The sequence below is a fragment of the Heteronotia binoei genome, chromosome 5, assembly GCF_032191835.1.
Source record: "Heteronotia binoei isolate CCM8104 ecotype False Entrance Well chromosome 5, APGP_CSIRO_Hbin_v1, whole genome shotgun sequence".
Taxonomy (NCBI): Eukaryota; Metazoa; Chordata; class Lepidosauria; order Squamata; family Gekkonidae; genus Heteronotia; species Heteronotia binoei.
This window is the reverse complement of record NC_083227.1, coordinates 2,639,348-2,653,158: the sequence shown is the minus strand read 5'-3', so window position 1 is coordinate 2,653,158 and position 13,811 is coordinate 2,639,348. Positions and strand designations below refer to the sequence as shown.

Here is a 13,811-nt window from a genome sequence, read left to right as displayed (position 1 = left end):
AACAGTTCTCTTTAATACTATGACATGTTGCGAGTTTCATAGAGTTTTTCCACAAATATTCCCAAGATTCCATCTTTATTTCTTTATTTACATTAATTGCCCATTTTATCATTTGAGATTTCACTACTTCATCTTCTGTAGTCCATTGTAAAAGTAATTTGTACACTTTTGAAATTAATTTCTCATTATCTCCAAGCAGAACTCTTTCCATTTCTGTTTGCTCTTTCCTTATTCCTTCAGCTTTGATATCATTCTCCATCAAGCTTTTTATTTGTTGCATTTGAAACCAATCATATTTATAATTCAATTCTTCTGCAGTTTTCAGTTCTATTTTCCCACTTTGTATTTTTAGTAGTTGGTTGTATGATAGTTGTTTTTCCTTAACTGTTTTGGCCGTTAACTTTATCACTTCAGCCGGCACTATCCACAAAGGTCTTCTCTCATCGCCATATTTCTTGTACTTTATCCACACATTTAGTAAGCTGCTCCTTATATAATGGTGAGAGAAAAGACCATCCATCTTCTTTTTCCCATAATACAAGTAGGCATGCCAGCCGAATTTTTTTCCATGGCCTTCTAACACTAGAAGTTTTTTATTTAATAGCGTTATCCATTCTTTCAACCATACTAAACAAATTGCTTCATGATACAGTTTCAAATCTGGTAATTGAAACCCACCTCTCTCTTTTGCATCTATCAGGACTTTCATTTTGATTCTAGGTTTCCTCCCGGCCCACACAAATTCCGAGATTTTTCTTCTCCATTTATCAAATTGCTTCGCATCTTTCACAGTGGGGATGGTTTGAAACAAATACATAATCCTTGGTAAAATATTCATTTTTACTGCAGCTATTCTGCCCAACAATGACAAATTGAGCTTGTTCCACTTTAGCATATCTTCTTCTATTTTGCGCCAGAGCTTTTCATAGTTGTTCCTAAACAGATCAATATTTTTCATTGTTATCTCTACCCCTAGGTATTTTACCTTAGAGGTAACTTCACAACCCGTTAGTCTTTGTAATTCTTGTTGTCTATTTTTCTGCATATTCTTACATAAAATTTTTGATTTTTCTTTGTTTATGTAAAGTCCCGCCAACTCCCCAAACTCTTGTATTTTCGTTAACAACAACGGTGTAGCTTGTAGGGAATTTTCATTTATAAACATTATATCATCTGCAAATGCTCTATATTTATAGGTATACCCTTTTATTTGTAGTCCTTCTAAATCTTTTTCATCTTGGATCTGCATCAGTAAAATTTCAAGAGTCATTATGAACAACAATGGCGAAAGCGGGCAGCCTTGTCTAGTACCTTTACTAATTTTCATTTCGTCTGTAAGATCTGCATTGATGCACAGCCTTGCCCTTTGTTCAGAATATATTGCCTTTATCATTCTTATAAAACTTTCTCCAAGCTCCATTTTTTCCATCACTGCAAACATAAAGTCCCAATTTAAATTATCAAATGCTTTTTCTGCATCCGCAAAGAATAGTGCTACTTCCTTTTCTGGATGTCTTTCATAGTATTCTACAATATTTACAACAGTTCTAATATTGTCTCTTATTTGTCTTTTAGGAAGAAAACCAGCTTGGTCCTCCTTTATAAATTTTATCAGATATTGCTTAAGTCGTTCCGCCAGAATTCTTGTAAATATTTTATAATCATTGTTCAAAAGTGAAATTGGTCTATAATTTTTCACATTTGTAGCGTCTCTTTCTTCTTTAGGTATCAAAGAAATAACAGCTTCCTTCCATGTATTTGGTACCTTCCCTTTAACTCTTATTACATTCATCAGCTTCTGTTTCTCCAAGCTAAAGACTCCCAAGCGTTTCGACCTTTCTTCATCGGGAAAGTGTTCCAAATCTTTAATCATTCTCGTTGCCCTTTTCTGGACTTTTTCCAATGCTATAATATGCTTTTTGAGGTGCAGTGACCAGAATTGTACACAGTATTCCAAATGAGACCGCACCATGGATTTATACAGGGGCATTATGATACTGGCTGATTTGTTTTCAATTCCCTTCCTAATAATTCCCAGCATGGCGTTGGCCTTTTTTATTGCAATTGCACACTGTCTTAACATTTTCAGTGAGTTATCTACAACGACCCAAAGATCTCTCTCTCTTGGTCAGTCTCTGCCAGTTCACAGCCCATAAGCTTGTATTTGTAGCTGGGATTTTTGACCCCAGTGTGCATTACTTTGCACTTGGCCACATTGAAGCTCATCTGCCAAGTTGACGCCCACTCACCCAGCCTCAACAGATCCCTTTGGAGTTCCGCACAATCCTCTCTGGTTCTCACCACCCTGAACAATTTAGTGTCATCTGCAAACTTAGCCACTTCACTGCTTACTCTCATCTCGAAATCATTTATGAACAAATTAAAGAGCATGGGACCCAGTACTGAACCCTGCGGCACCGCACTACTTACCGTCTTCCACTGCAAAGATTGCCCATTTATACTCACTCTCTGTTTCCTATTAATTAGCCAGTTTTTGATCCACAAGAGGACTTGTCCTCTTACTCCATGACTCTCGAGCTTACTAAGGAGCCTTTGATGAGAAACTTTATCAAAAGCTTTCTTGAAGTCAAGGTAAACAACATCTATCGGGTCTCCTTTGTCCACATGTTTGTTCACCCCCTCAAAGAACTGTAACAAGTTAGTGAGGCAAGATCTTCCCTTACAGAACCCATGCTAAGCCTTTTTCATTAACTTGTGTTCATCAGTGTGCCTACTCATTCTGTCCTTGATAATGGTTTCTACCAACTTTCCCGGTATTGAAGTCAGACTGACTGGCCTGTAATTTCCCGGATCTCCTCTGGAACCCTTTTTAAAGATGGGGGACATTTGCTACCTTCCAGTGCTCAGGAACGGAGGCAGATTTCAATGAAAGATTACATATTTTTGTCTGGGGATCCACAAGTTTACCTTTGAGTTCTTTCAGAACTGTTGGATGTATGCCATCCGGACCTGGTGACTTATTAGTTTTTAATTTGTCTATCATTTGTAGGACCTCCTCTCTTGTCACCTCAATCTGACTCAGTTCTTTCAACACCCCTTCCAAAATAAGTGGTTCTGGAGCAGGCAAACACTTCTCATCTTCTACAGTGAAGACGGAGGGAAAAAATGCATTCAGCTTCTCAGCCATTTCCCTATCCTCCTTCAGTAATCCTTTTACCCCATGGTCATCCAAGGGCCCCACTGCCTACCTGGCTGGTTTCCTGCTTCTAATATATTTGAAGAAATGTTTATTGTTGGTCTTTATGTTTTTTGCAATATGCTCCTCATGGTCCCTTTTTGCCTGCCTGAACACAGTCTTGCATTTGATTTGCCACAGCCTGTGTTCCCTTTTATTAATCTCATTTGGACTAGCTTTCCACCGCTTAAAGGAATCTTTCTTAACGTTTACAGCTTCCATAACTTTGTTTGTTAACCATGCAGGCCTTCTCTTATACCTCTTTGTGCCTTTCCTAACTTGTGGTATATATTTTATCTGAGCTTCTAGGATTGTAGTTTTAAATAGCCTCCAAGCTTCCCCAAGGGTTTTGACTGCATTTACCTTTTCTTTCAATTTCCTCCTCACATGCCTCCTCATCTCAGAGAATTTACCCCTTTTAAAGTTAAAAGTGGTTGTGTTGGTCTTTTGGGGCAACTCCCTATTTATACAAATGGTGAAATCAATAACGTTATGGTCACTGCTCCCAAGCGATGCAATCACTTTTACAACTTTTACCAGGTCTTGGGCATTACTTAGGACCAAATCCAGGATCACCCCACCCCACCCCTGGTAGATTCTGTGACCATCTGCTCCATAACACAGTCATTGAGAGTGTCTAGAAACTCAGTCTCTTTCTCTCGACCAGAACACATCCAATCAATCTGCGGGTAGTTAAAATCACATATTATGACACAGTTTTTACGTTTAGCCACGATCGTCCTCTGTATTTTGATTTGGTGGGCGATAACAAACTCCCATAGTTAAATTTTTTTTGGGTGCTCTATTTCGACCCAAAGCACTTCTATAAGGGAATCTAATTCTCTGACCTCAGTCATACTGGACTGTATACCCTTTCTGACATACAGAGCTACCCCACCTCCAACCCTTCCCTCTCTATCCTTCTGATATAAGAAGAAGATATTGGATTTATATCCCGCCCTCCACTCCGAAGAGTCTCAGAGCGGCTCACAATCGCCTTTACCTTCCTCCCCCACAACAGACACCCTGTGAGGTGGGTGGGGCTGGAGAGGGCTCTCACAGCAGCTGCCCTTTCAAGGACAACTTCTGCCAGCTATGGCTGACCCAAGGCCATTCCAGCAGGTGCAAGTGGAGGAGTGGGGAATCAAACCCGGTTTTCCCAGATAAGAGTCCGCACACTTAACCACTATGCCAAACTGGCTCTCTGTTTAACATTTAACGTATCCAGGAATCACCGTGTCCCACTGATTCTCCTCATTCCACCAAGTTTCTGAAATTCCCACAATGTCTATGTTTTCCCTCAACACTAAATATTCCAATTCCCCAGTTTAACTTCGAACACTTCTAGCATTTGTATACAAACATCTATAATATCCCAGGCAAGTTAGGCCCGCAGCCTTCCTCCTGCTGCCTTGAGAATTTGGCAGACAGGCCACTTTGGAGAGCCAGTTTGGTGTAGTGGTTAAGTGTGTGGACTCTTATCTGGGAGAACTGGGTTTGATTCCCCACTCCTCCCCTTATGAACATATGAAACTGCCTTATACTGAATAAGACCCTTGTCCATCAAGTCAGTATTGCCTTCTCAGACTGGCAGTGGCTCTCCAGGGTCTCAGCTGAGGTTTTTCACACCTATTTGCCTGGACCCTTTTGTGGAGATGCCAGGGATTGAACCTGGGACCTTCTTGCCAAGCAGATGCTCTGCCACTGAGCCACCGTCCCTCCCTTGCACCTGCTAGCATGGCCTTGGGTCAGCCATAGCTCTGGCAGAGGTTGTCCTTGAAAGGGCAGCTGCTGTGAGAGCCCTCTCAGCCCCACCCACCTCAAGGGGGTGTCTGTTGTGGGAGAGGAAGGTAAAGGAGATTGTGAGCCACGCTGAGACTCTTCGGAGTGGAGGGCGGGATATAAATCCAATATCATCTTCTTCATACTGTTTGTCATCATCTCAGTGGACAACTCTGATCCATTACCTGGTAGAAAAGTAATAGCTAACCCTTCATCTCTTTGAGATGAGTCCTCCCGAACCAGAAACATTTCATCTCCTGTCAGCTTTCCCTTAAGATTTAGTTTTAAAACTGGTCTTTTTTATTTTAAGCGCCCGCAGCCTGATTCCTTCTGGGGACAAGTGGAGACTATCTCTTTTGTACAGCTCCTGCTTGTTCCAGAAAGCATCCCAGTGCCTAACAAACTTAAACCCTTCCTCCTTACACCATCGTCTCATCCACACATTGAGACTTCTAATTTGTGCCTGTCTCTCCTGCCCTACACGTGGAACAGGAAGCACTTCTGAGAAGGCTACCTTGGAGGTCCTGGCCTTAAGTCTCCCGCCTAGCAGCCTAAATTTTTCCTCCAGGACCTCACGACTGCATTTCCCCACATCATTGGTGCCAACATGCACCACGACCGCTGGAACCTCCCCAGCACCGTCTATCAGCCTATCTACAACACGCGTAATGTCCGCTACCTTTGCACCAGGCAGGCAAGTCACCACCCCCCTGCTGGCATTCCACCTTCATGATAGCTTTTTAAAATATACAGTCCCCCTTTAAATCCTCTTGTGTTTATGTGGCTCTCCTTCTGGAGGGTCTACTTACCTCATTGGGAACACAAGGAAAATAGGACCAATCTGCAGGCCAAAGGACCTTCATGGCAAGGCAAATGGGGAGCACAGAGGAAAATATCTTTGCCACCTTTTCCCTTCAAGTACATTTAGGGAGTTTATTTGAGGGGTGGGGGGTGGGCAGGGGTGGTCAGAATGTAGGAAAAGCTGTATAGGAGGTTGCCCAGGAAAGGCAGACAGACAGTTCAGGAGTCAAAAATGCGTAGTCATGAATTAGGAGTTTGTGGTAGGTGCCTTGGCTCCTTACATGAGTTATAATTCAACTTCCCTCTTTATTCCAGCAGGAGATGTTGAGTCAGTTGGGGAATTTCACGGGTTCTCACTGGAAAAAGCCAAGATTGAACAGGCTGAAGGAAACTTCGAGAACAGAGATGAACCACAGAGGCAGGAAGGAAACCGTACATTGAAAAGGGGGGTTAAGACCATTCCTTACCAAGGAAGCAGGTTCCATGAAATCCCTGTCTGCAGCCAACGGACTCTTTCAGGAATGAAACTGTTCAGCAGTTCAGAGAAAGGAATTACATTCTCCGGTCAAAGGAAGGCATATAAATGCCATTATTGTGGAAAGTACTTCAGATACAGAACACAGCTTTTAGTACACCAAAAAAAACACACAGCACAGAAACATGTCGAATTCTCAGAGTGTAGAAAGAAGTTCAGTATGAATTCCAGTCTACAAAAGCACCAAAGAACCCACATAGGGAAGAAGACTTTTCAATGTTCAGAGTGTGGAAAGAGATTCAGTCAGTGTAGCAGTCTTCAGCAGCATCAGAGAATCCACACAGGGGAGAAACCGTTTGAATGCTCAGAGTGTGGAAAGAAATTCAGTTCAAATGGCAATCTTCAACAGCATCAGAGAACCCACACAGGGGAGAAACCTTTTGAATGCTCAGAGTGTAGAAAGAGATTCAGTCATGGTGCCAGTCTTCAAAAGCATTTAAGAACCCACACTGGGGAGAAACCTTTTGAATGCTCAGAGTGTGGAAAGAGATTCAGTCAGTGTTACATTCTTCAAAAGCATCTAAGAACCCACACAGGGGAGAAACCGTTTGAATGCTCAGAGTGTGGGAAGACATTCAGTGCAAATTATGGTCTTCAGCAGCATAAGAGAACCCACACAGGGGAGAAACCGTTTGAATGCTCAGAGTGTGGGAAGACATTCAGTGCAAATTATGGTCTTCAGCAGCATAAGAGAACCCACACAGGGGAGAAACCGTTTGAATGCTCAGAGTGTGGGAAGACATTCAGTCAGTGTGGCCATCTTAAGTATCATCAAAGAACCCACACAGGGGAGAAACCATTTGAATGCTCAGAGTGTGGAAAGAGATTCAGTGCAAATGAGGGTCTTCAGTATCATCAGAGAACCCACACAGGGGAGAAACCGTTTGAATGCTCAGAGTGTGGAAAAAGATTCAGTGTGAATTCCAGTTTTCAGTATCATCTAGGAACCCACACAGGGGAGAAGCCTTTTGAATGCTCAGACTGTGGAAAGAGATTCAGTCGGAGTGGCAGTCTTCAAGAGCATCACAGAACCCACACAGGGGAGAAACCTTTTGAATGCACAGAATGTGGAAAGAGATTCAGTAGGAATAGCACTCTTCAGAGGCATCAGAGAACCCACACAGGGGAGAAACCTTTTGAATGCTCAGAGTGTGGAAAGAGATTCAGTCGGTGTGGCCATCTTCAGCAGCATCAGAGAACCCACACTGGGGAGAAACCTTTTGAATGCTTTGAGTGTGGAAAGAGATTTAGTAACAGTGGCAATCTTCAAAGGCATCAAAGCTCCCACACAAGGAAGAAGACTTTTGAATGCTCAGAGTGTGGAAAGAGATTCAGTGTGAGTTCCAGTCTTCAAAAGCATCAGAGAACCCACACTAAGGGAGAAACGTTTTAAAGCTTAGAGTGTTGAAAGCCTTTCTATGTGAGTACCAGCCTTCAACTGCACTGAAGAATGCAGTCAAGAGAGAAAACATTTGAATGCTCAGAGTTTCAATTGTAGCGACCTTGTTTACCAGCGTCTTAAAACACATACAGGGGATATACATTTTAAATGCTCAGGGTATGGGAAGATATTCAGTTTGATAGCCAGTCTTCAAAAGCATTTGAATGCTCAAATGGGGAAATCACCCAAACACATAAAGCAGACTGCATTCCAGGCTCTCTGTTGCTGGCCCCGCCAGCTGTCTTCTAGAGGTGCATTGCCTATTGGCAAGTTTTGCAGGTTCTGGGAAGCAAGTAATCAAGGTCCAGAGCTGGAGAAATGGGGGTGTCTCTCCTTCAGAATGGCTCATTGGAGCATCGCTGCACTGGCATCCCTTCTTTCCATCTGCCAGGTCCTAGGTACAGTAGGTCACCCTTGAATCCTCTCTTGTTGGCGTGTTCCTTGTGAATCATTCATTGCTCACTTTCACAAGGCTGTAGGCGAGGCCCCCCTGCTTTCAGTGTGCTGCCGCAGAGATAGATTGTAAAGAGGCTGTGGTCAAGATGTGGCATTTGCCCCTCCCTTCCAGCTCCCTTTGATCTCAGCCACTGAGAAGGCAAACAGGGTTTTACAACAATCTTTAAAACGCATCTGACCAAATACAGATGTTTTGCAACAATCCTTAAAAGGACATCTGTGCTGTTCCAGGGTGTGACGGAGATCTCCCTATTTTTCATTTATATGGACATCGTGATCACTGGTTTCTTCCTGGACTGTTCCTTCTTCCCTCCTTTAAGTAAGGAGCACCAGAGGTGGCACATGGCCATGCTCGTCCATATCTTCTTGTTGTAAGGACGTCTGAACCAGGTAGTATACCCTGTTTGTCTACGCTCGTGTTTACCCCTGTCTATTTCAACCCTATTTACTTGGGCCTGTATGAATATTCTATGATTTTATACCCTTGTATATTTGCTTGTATTTATAGTAAAACTCCTTTTATTATTAGTCCAAATCTCCTCGTTATTGGGTGATTTCGAAAGCAGACACCTTCTGTATATATAGGTTCTCAAGATCTCGCTGTGGCCTGATTCCCCACCACACTAAATTCCCCAAACTCCTATTTTTAGGGCAATTCAAGTAACAAGGGAGTGGGGGCAGTGCCCAGTGTGAGGAGCTGGGCTTCATCAGCCCAGCTCGGGTCTCCCAAACCTTCCCCCCTCCACCATTAAAAGATGTCTGCCTAAAATGGAAAGGTGGAGTAGTGAGATTTGGCAAAACAACTTTAAAAATAATACATCAAGAAAAAACAAGGATCACAGCAGGAACTAAAAATATACAATGCTCTGAGCCTAGGAAATCATGGCCCTTTTCACACTTACCAGTGGAAGCCGGAAGGGAGTCGGTATTGTGCCGCCTTGCAGTAATCCGAGACAGGGATGGGAGTTTTCAGACACATGTTTTTTTTTCCGATAGGGTTCCGTGATTGAAGCGAGCCATTTCACACTGTTCCGATCTTATCTCGCTTCCACCAGCGCCAGCCGTTTTTGCCTGCCGGCTCGCGATCTCCAGCTTGTTTTTTTTTTTTGGAACGTCGGCTATCACAACAGCAACACCATAGAGATGGCTAGGCTCTATTGAGATAAGTTACCAGGTTTCAGCAGCGGCGATACCTGGCATCTTAATGGAGCCCAGGCATCCCTATGGTGTTGCTGTTGTGATACGTCGCTATAGCGCTATAGCGATCTTAGCCCGACGTTCCAAAAAAAAAAAAGCCGGAGATCATGCGCGCCGGCGGGCGAAAAAGGGCGCGAAAACTGCTCCCGGGTTAGATACTGGACATTTCACACAGCACCCCATAGCGATTTCAACCCGGAAGAAGGGGTTGAAAAGTGGAAGAAGCTGCTCTTTGTCAGTAACGACTCAGGCATGCCTCACTACCGGGACAGCCGCGGGACTGTGTGAAAAGGTGAGAGTATTCCGGTAGCAGCCAGTTACTGAATCGGGTCTGTCTGAAATGCCAGCAGAAACCCGTTACTGTTCAGTAACTGACCAGCTGGCATACCGGAATACTTAGGCTGTGTGAAAAAGATCCATGAAACGGCTGGGCATTGCTAGTTTCTCCCCCATCCCCAACCCAGGCAGTGGCTTGCAAGTGTAATTTCCCCTTTTGGTTGTTGGTTTCCAGGTCAGGGTACTCACTCAGGCACCCAATCTCAGGTCCATTCAGTAGAGACAAGCTGGCTCAAAGCATCAACCCTTTACGGCTAGGGGCCTGCGTTTCTTCTGGACCGCCTCTCCCCATATGAACCCCCTGGCTCTGAGGTCTGCTGCTCAACATCTGCTCAGAGTCCCTGGTCCTAAGGATGCCTGGCTGGCTTCAAGGAGGGCAAGAGTGGAATTCCATTCCCGGAATGTTTCTGCAACTTCCAGGGACTGTCATTCCCTGCACTCTCAAAGATGCCATAGAACACCAAGTCTATAATAGGAAATTACTGTGATTTTAATAAATTCCTTAGACATTACTTATGTATATCTTATGTCTGTGATGTACAGATATATCCACCATCCATCTGGACTGAATATTTAATTTTCCACATGAAATACGATTTCACTATTCATATCACAATCCAATATTGCACCACATAGCGGGAGACAGCAGCCTCTGAGTATTGTATGAGCTCTCTCTCCCTCTCTCCCTCTCCCCTCAATGAATAAAATATACTATATATAATCCTTTTCAAACCAAAGTTCTTTATGAAGGGTTAATTCAATGTCTTCTCCATGTTCAGAATCTCTCTGCTGTACTTGCTCCAAAAGAGCTGTGTTGCTCCACTGAATGCATCTTTAGATTCCAATTGCCAGTAAATTCAACACATTTCCACAGAAGAATCATCCCGTATCTCATTGCTTTTGCTAAAGAGAATGCTGTGGGGGTTCATATGGGGAGAGGCTGTCCAGTGTGAATTTAGGGAACAGTATTTGTGAGTTTCCTGCCTTGTGCAGGGGGTTGGACTAGATGACCCTGGAGGTCCCTTCCAACTCTATGATTCAGTCTTTCACAAAATTGAGTTCAATGGGATACAAAGCAGCACTGTGTTTAGTTTAGCAAAAGCAATGAGATCTCTGATGATTTTGGGGAATGAGCTGCAGAGACTAAATGTCAGATGCAGAAGAGGCAGGTCTGTGGGAGTGGTCTGAGTGACATCACAGGATGGGGTGGGGTTTTGGTGCACCATGTGACATCATGGGAAGGGGTGGAGCTCAGGAAGTGCCACCAGCTGAGTTTTTGAGCGGGAAGTGACAACCCAGGACATGAGATGACATCCCGCACAAAGGTGGAACTCTAAGTTCTCCGGTGGTCTGGACAGTGGGTCGGTCCGACTACTGGGTATAGGCTCCTCCTCCTCTTCACAGGGTCGGGTCTTCAAACGATCCAGAGAGGGGGGGAGTGGCCTATACCTCCCAGCTCCCGCCAGTTTTTTCCCGGCCCTGCACTAAGCAGGACGGTTCTTTCAGGAGCGCTTGCAATAAGCGCAGAAGATCCGGAGAGAAGACTTATAACAGGCCGGAAGCGTAGGGTCTTACCCTTACAACACCGGCAGGAGCAAGCCGTTGGGGTCTACTCGTCAGTAGACCGCGGATCGTTCGGCAGGGCTCCGTGACGCTCCGTTTCCCCGCAGCCGCGTGTGGAACGGAGCGGAGGCTGAAGAAAGAGGCGACAGAGGGCTGGGATTCCCGTGCGTTTAATCGCAGCGGTCATCCGACGCCTGCTCTTTCTTGAGGCTAGGACCGGACGTTCCTTTTGGCTGGGAAGCCTGGTGACGTCGGTCTGTGCAGCGGAGAGCGGTAAGCCTTCCCTGGGTGGAAGCGTTGGGCCCCTTCGGTCTGGAGCTCGGGGAGAGGGTTCCCCTTTTAACCTTAATGCCTCATTTTGTGGAATTGGGGCTGAAGGGGGGGGGAGAGTCCGTTGCGTTGTGGCTCTTAAGAGCTGAAGGCAAGACCTCCCAGATTTTCTTAGGGGCGCAATTGAGTCTGCCCGCCCTCCATTTTGGGTGCCTTTTCCCGCGCTTTTCCTATGCCCTTGCTCTCACTTCCTTTTAGGGACGGGGAGAACAACAAGATGGCGGCCAGCTCACAAAGTAACTCCCCCAGCGAGTGTGATCTGCCCCTCCTTTCAGACATCCTGACCCCTCGACAAGAGGCTCAGAGCATTGATCTTACGGGGAAGATGCCAAAATGAACTTACTGCAGTGGCTGAAAAAGGAGATGTTAAAGGAATTGGGGCAGGATTTAAATCAGCAACTGGGCTCTTCTGCTCCATTGAAGGGACAGAAGAGGCTAGGTGGAAGGAAAAGAGGCAGAGATCCTAGCCCTTGTGACACCTTGGAAGATCGGTCCAAGAATAACCCCCTTCCAGATTTGGAAGTGAGTTCTGCTGAGGAGTCAGAGGGCTCTGATCAGCAGTCAGATAAGGAAGATGGCGAGCTCTCGGAGGAGGAAGATCACCCTGACACCGTGCAGTCCAGGCTTTTTCCTCTCGAGTACTACTCAAAGTTGCTCCCCAAGGTTTTGAGGACTCTGAACTTTGTAGCCACTCCCAAGGAGAACGAGGATTTGGATCCTGATCTCCCTACAGGGGATATGATGCCAAAACTGAGTAGTGCCCAGACAGGGGTTCCCTTGCCAGCACCTTTCTTTGCATTAATTAAGGCTGAATGGGAGCGTCCGGCCAAGCCAAAGGCTAACCAGCAGGTCCTCTCCAAACTCTACTCGCTTATCCCACAGGCCACTAAGAGATTAAAACTGCCTACAGTAGACGACCCTGTAACCAGCCTGATCTCTAATTCAGTCTTGCCCATGGATGCAGAGGGGTTACCCAGAGATCCTTGTGACAGGAGGATTGAACAAGCTCTTCGTAAGGAATTTGAAGCTAATGCATGGGCCATCAAAGCGTCTACTACTTCTTCTCTGTTTGCTAGAGCAATGTGTACCTGGGCCAATAATTTGGCGTCAGCAGATAGTGGAGCTCCTAAGGAGTTCAAAGATGAACTAAAAAAGATTGCCCTATCTGCTGCCTTTGTAGCTGACAGTTCTTTGGATACCATGCAATTGGCTGCCAAGGCCATGGCTTGTGGCGTGGCTGCACGACGCAATATTTGGCTACGCAATTGGGAGGCTGACACTGCAGCACAGGCTAGAGTCGCAGCGGTTCCCTTTAAGGGTTCCCTATTGTTTGGGGAAGACCTGGACAGGTACCTCATCGAGAATAAGGACAAGAAGAAGGTTTTACCTTCTAAGAGTAAAGAATCAAGGCAGAAGAAATCCTTTCCTGCCTTTCGTGATTCCAAGAAGCCTTTCCGTCAGGGTTCCTTTCGTTCCTTCAAGGGAAAGTGGCATCAGAAGGGACGTGACTCCAAGCCCTATTATTCGGGAAAGCCCGACCAAAATGCTAAGAACCCCTCCAAAAAAGGGGGATCCCAATGACTATGCCTATCCTCAGACGGTAGGAAAGATAGGCGGCCGCCTTTCTTTATTCGTAAGAGTTTGGAGACAGTCAATTCAAGACAGATGGGTCCTAGAAGTGGTAGAGCAGGGCTATGCCTTGGAATTCCACTCCCTTCCTCCCAACCATTTTCGTTGGGTCCCACGGAAAAGAGATGTGGTTGCTCACAGGGCTATGATGTCAGCAATTCATCACTTGTTGGACATAGGGGCAGTAGAGCCCGTCCCTGTACCCCAACGAGGTTTGGGAGTTTACTCGATTATATTTTTGGTTCCAAAAAAGAACGGGGAGTCCAGAACGATCCTGGATCTGAAATGGCTCAACAAGTTTGTCTTGACAAGACATTTCAAGATGGAAACCCTTCGGTCAATCTTACCAGCCATTCAGCCCCAGGATTTTCTGGCCTCCTTGGATCTATCAGAGGCCTACTTACATGTTCCCATTCGGGAATCACACAGGAACTTCCTTCGGTTCTCCTACGGGGGGAAACACTACCAGTATCGAGCTCTTCCTTTCGGCCTGAAGTCGTCGCCCCGGGTGTTTACCAAGATCCTGGTGACCCTGGTGGCGGAGT

The 13,811-nt window shown here is 45.3% G+C and overlaps 2 protein-coding genes across 2 annotated transcripts in view; one reads left to right on the top strand and one right to left on the bottom strand.

Moving 5' to 3' along the window:
• LOC132571389 (zinc finger protein 850-like) overlaps positions 1–13,811 on the bottom strand; it is a gene marked incomplete at its 3' end in the record, with an annotated part of 552,489 nt that overhangs the window by 425,688 nt on the left and 112,990 nt on the right. The window lies entirely within an intron of this gene.
• LOC132570871 (zinc finger protein OZF-like) lies at positions 6,061–11,974 on the top strand. Its single transcript, XM_060237510.1, has 2 exons — positions 6,061–7,631; positions 11,836–11,974. Exons 1-2 carry the CDS (start codon positions 6,061–6,063, stop codon positions 11,972–11,974), a joined length of 1,710 nt encoding a protein of 569 aa, XP_060093493.1.

Bases quoted from the DNA above. Each gene is read 5' to 3' on its own strand.
- LOC132570871 (XM_060237510.1), top strand. From the start codon at position 6,061: ATGAGTTATAATTCAACTTCCCTCTTTATTCCAGCAGGAGATGTTGAG. The intron at 7,632-11,835 runs GTGTGGAAAGAG...ACTTCCTTTTAG, and splicing joins AAGACTTTTGAATGCTCAGA to GGACGGGGAGAACAACAAGA.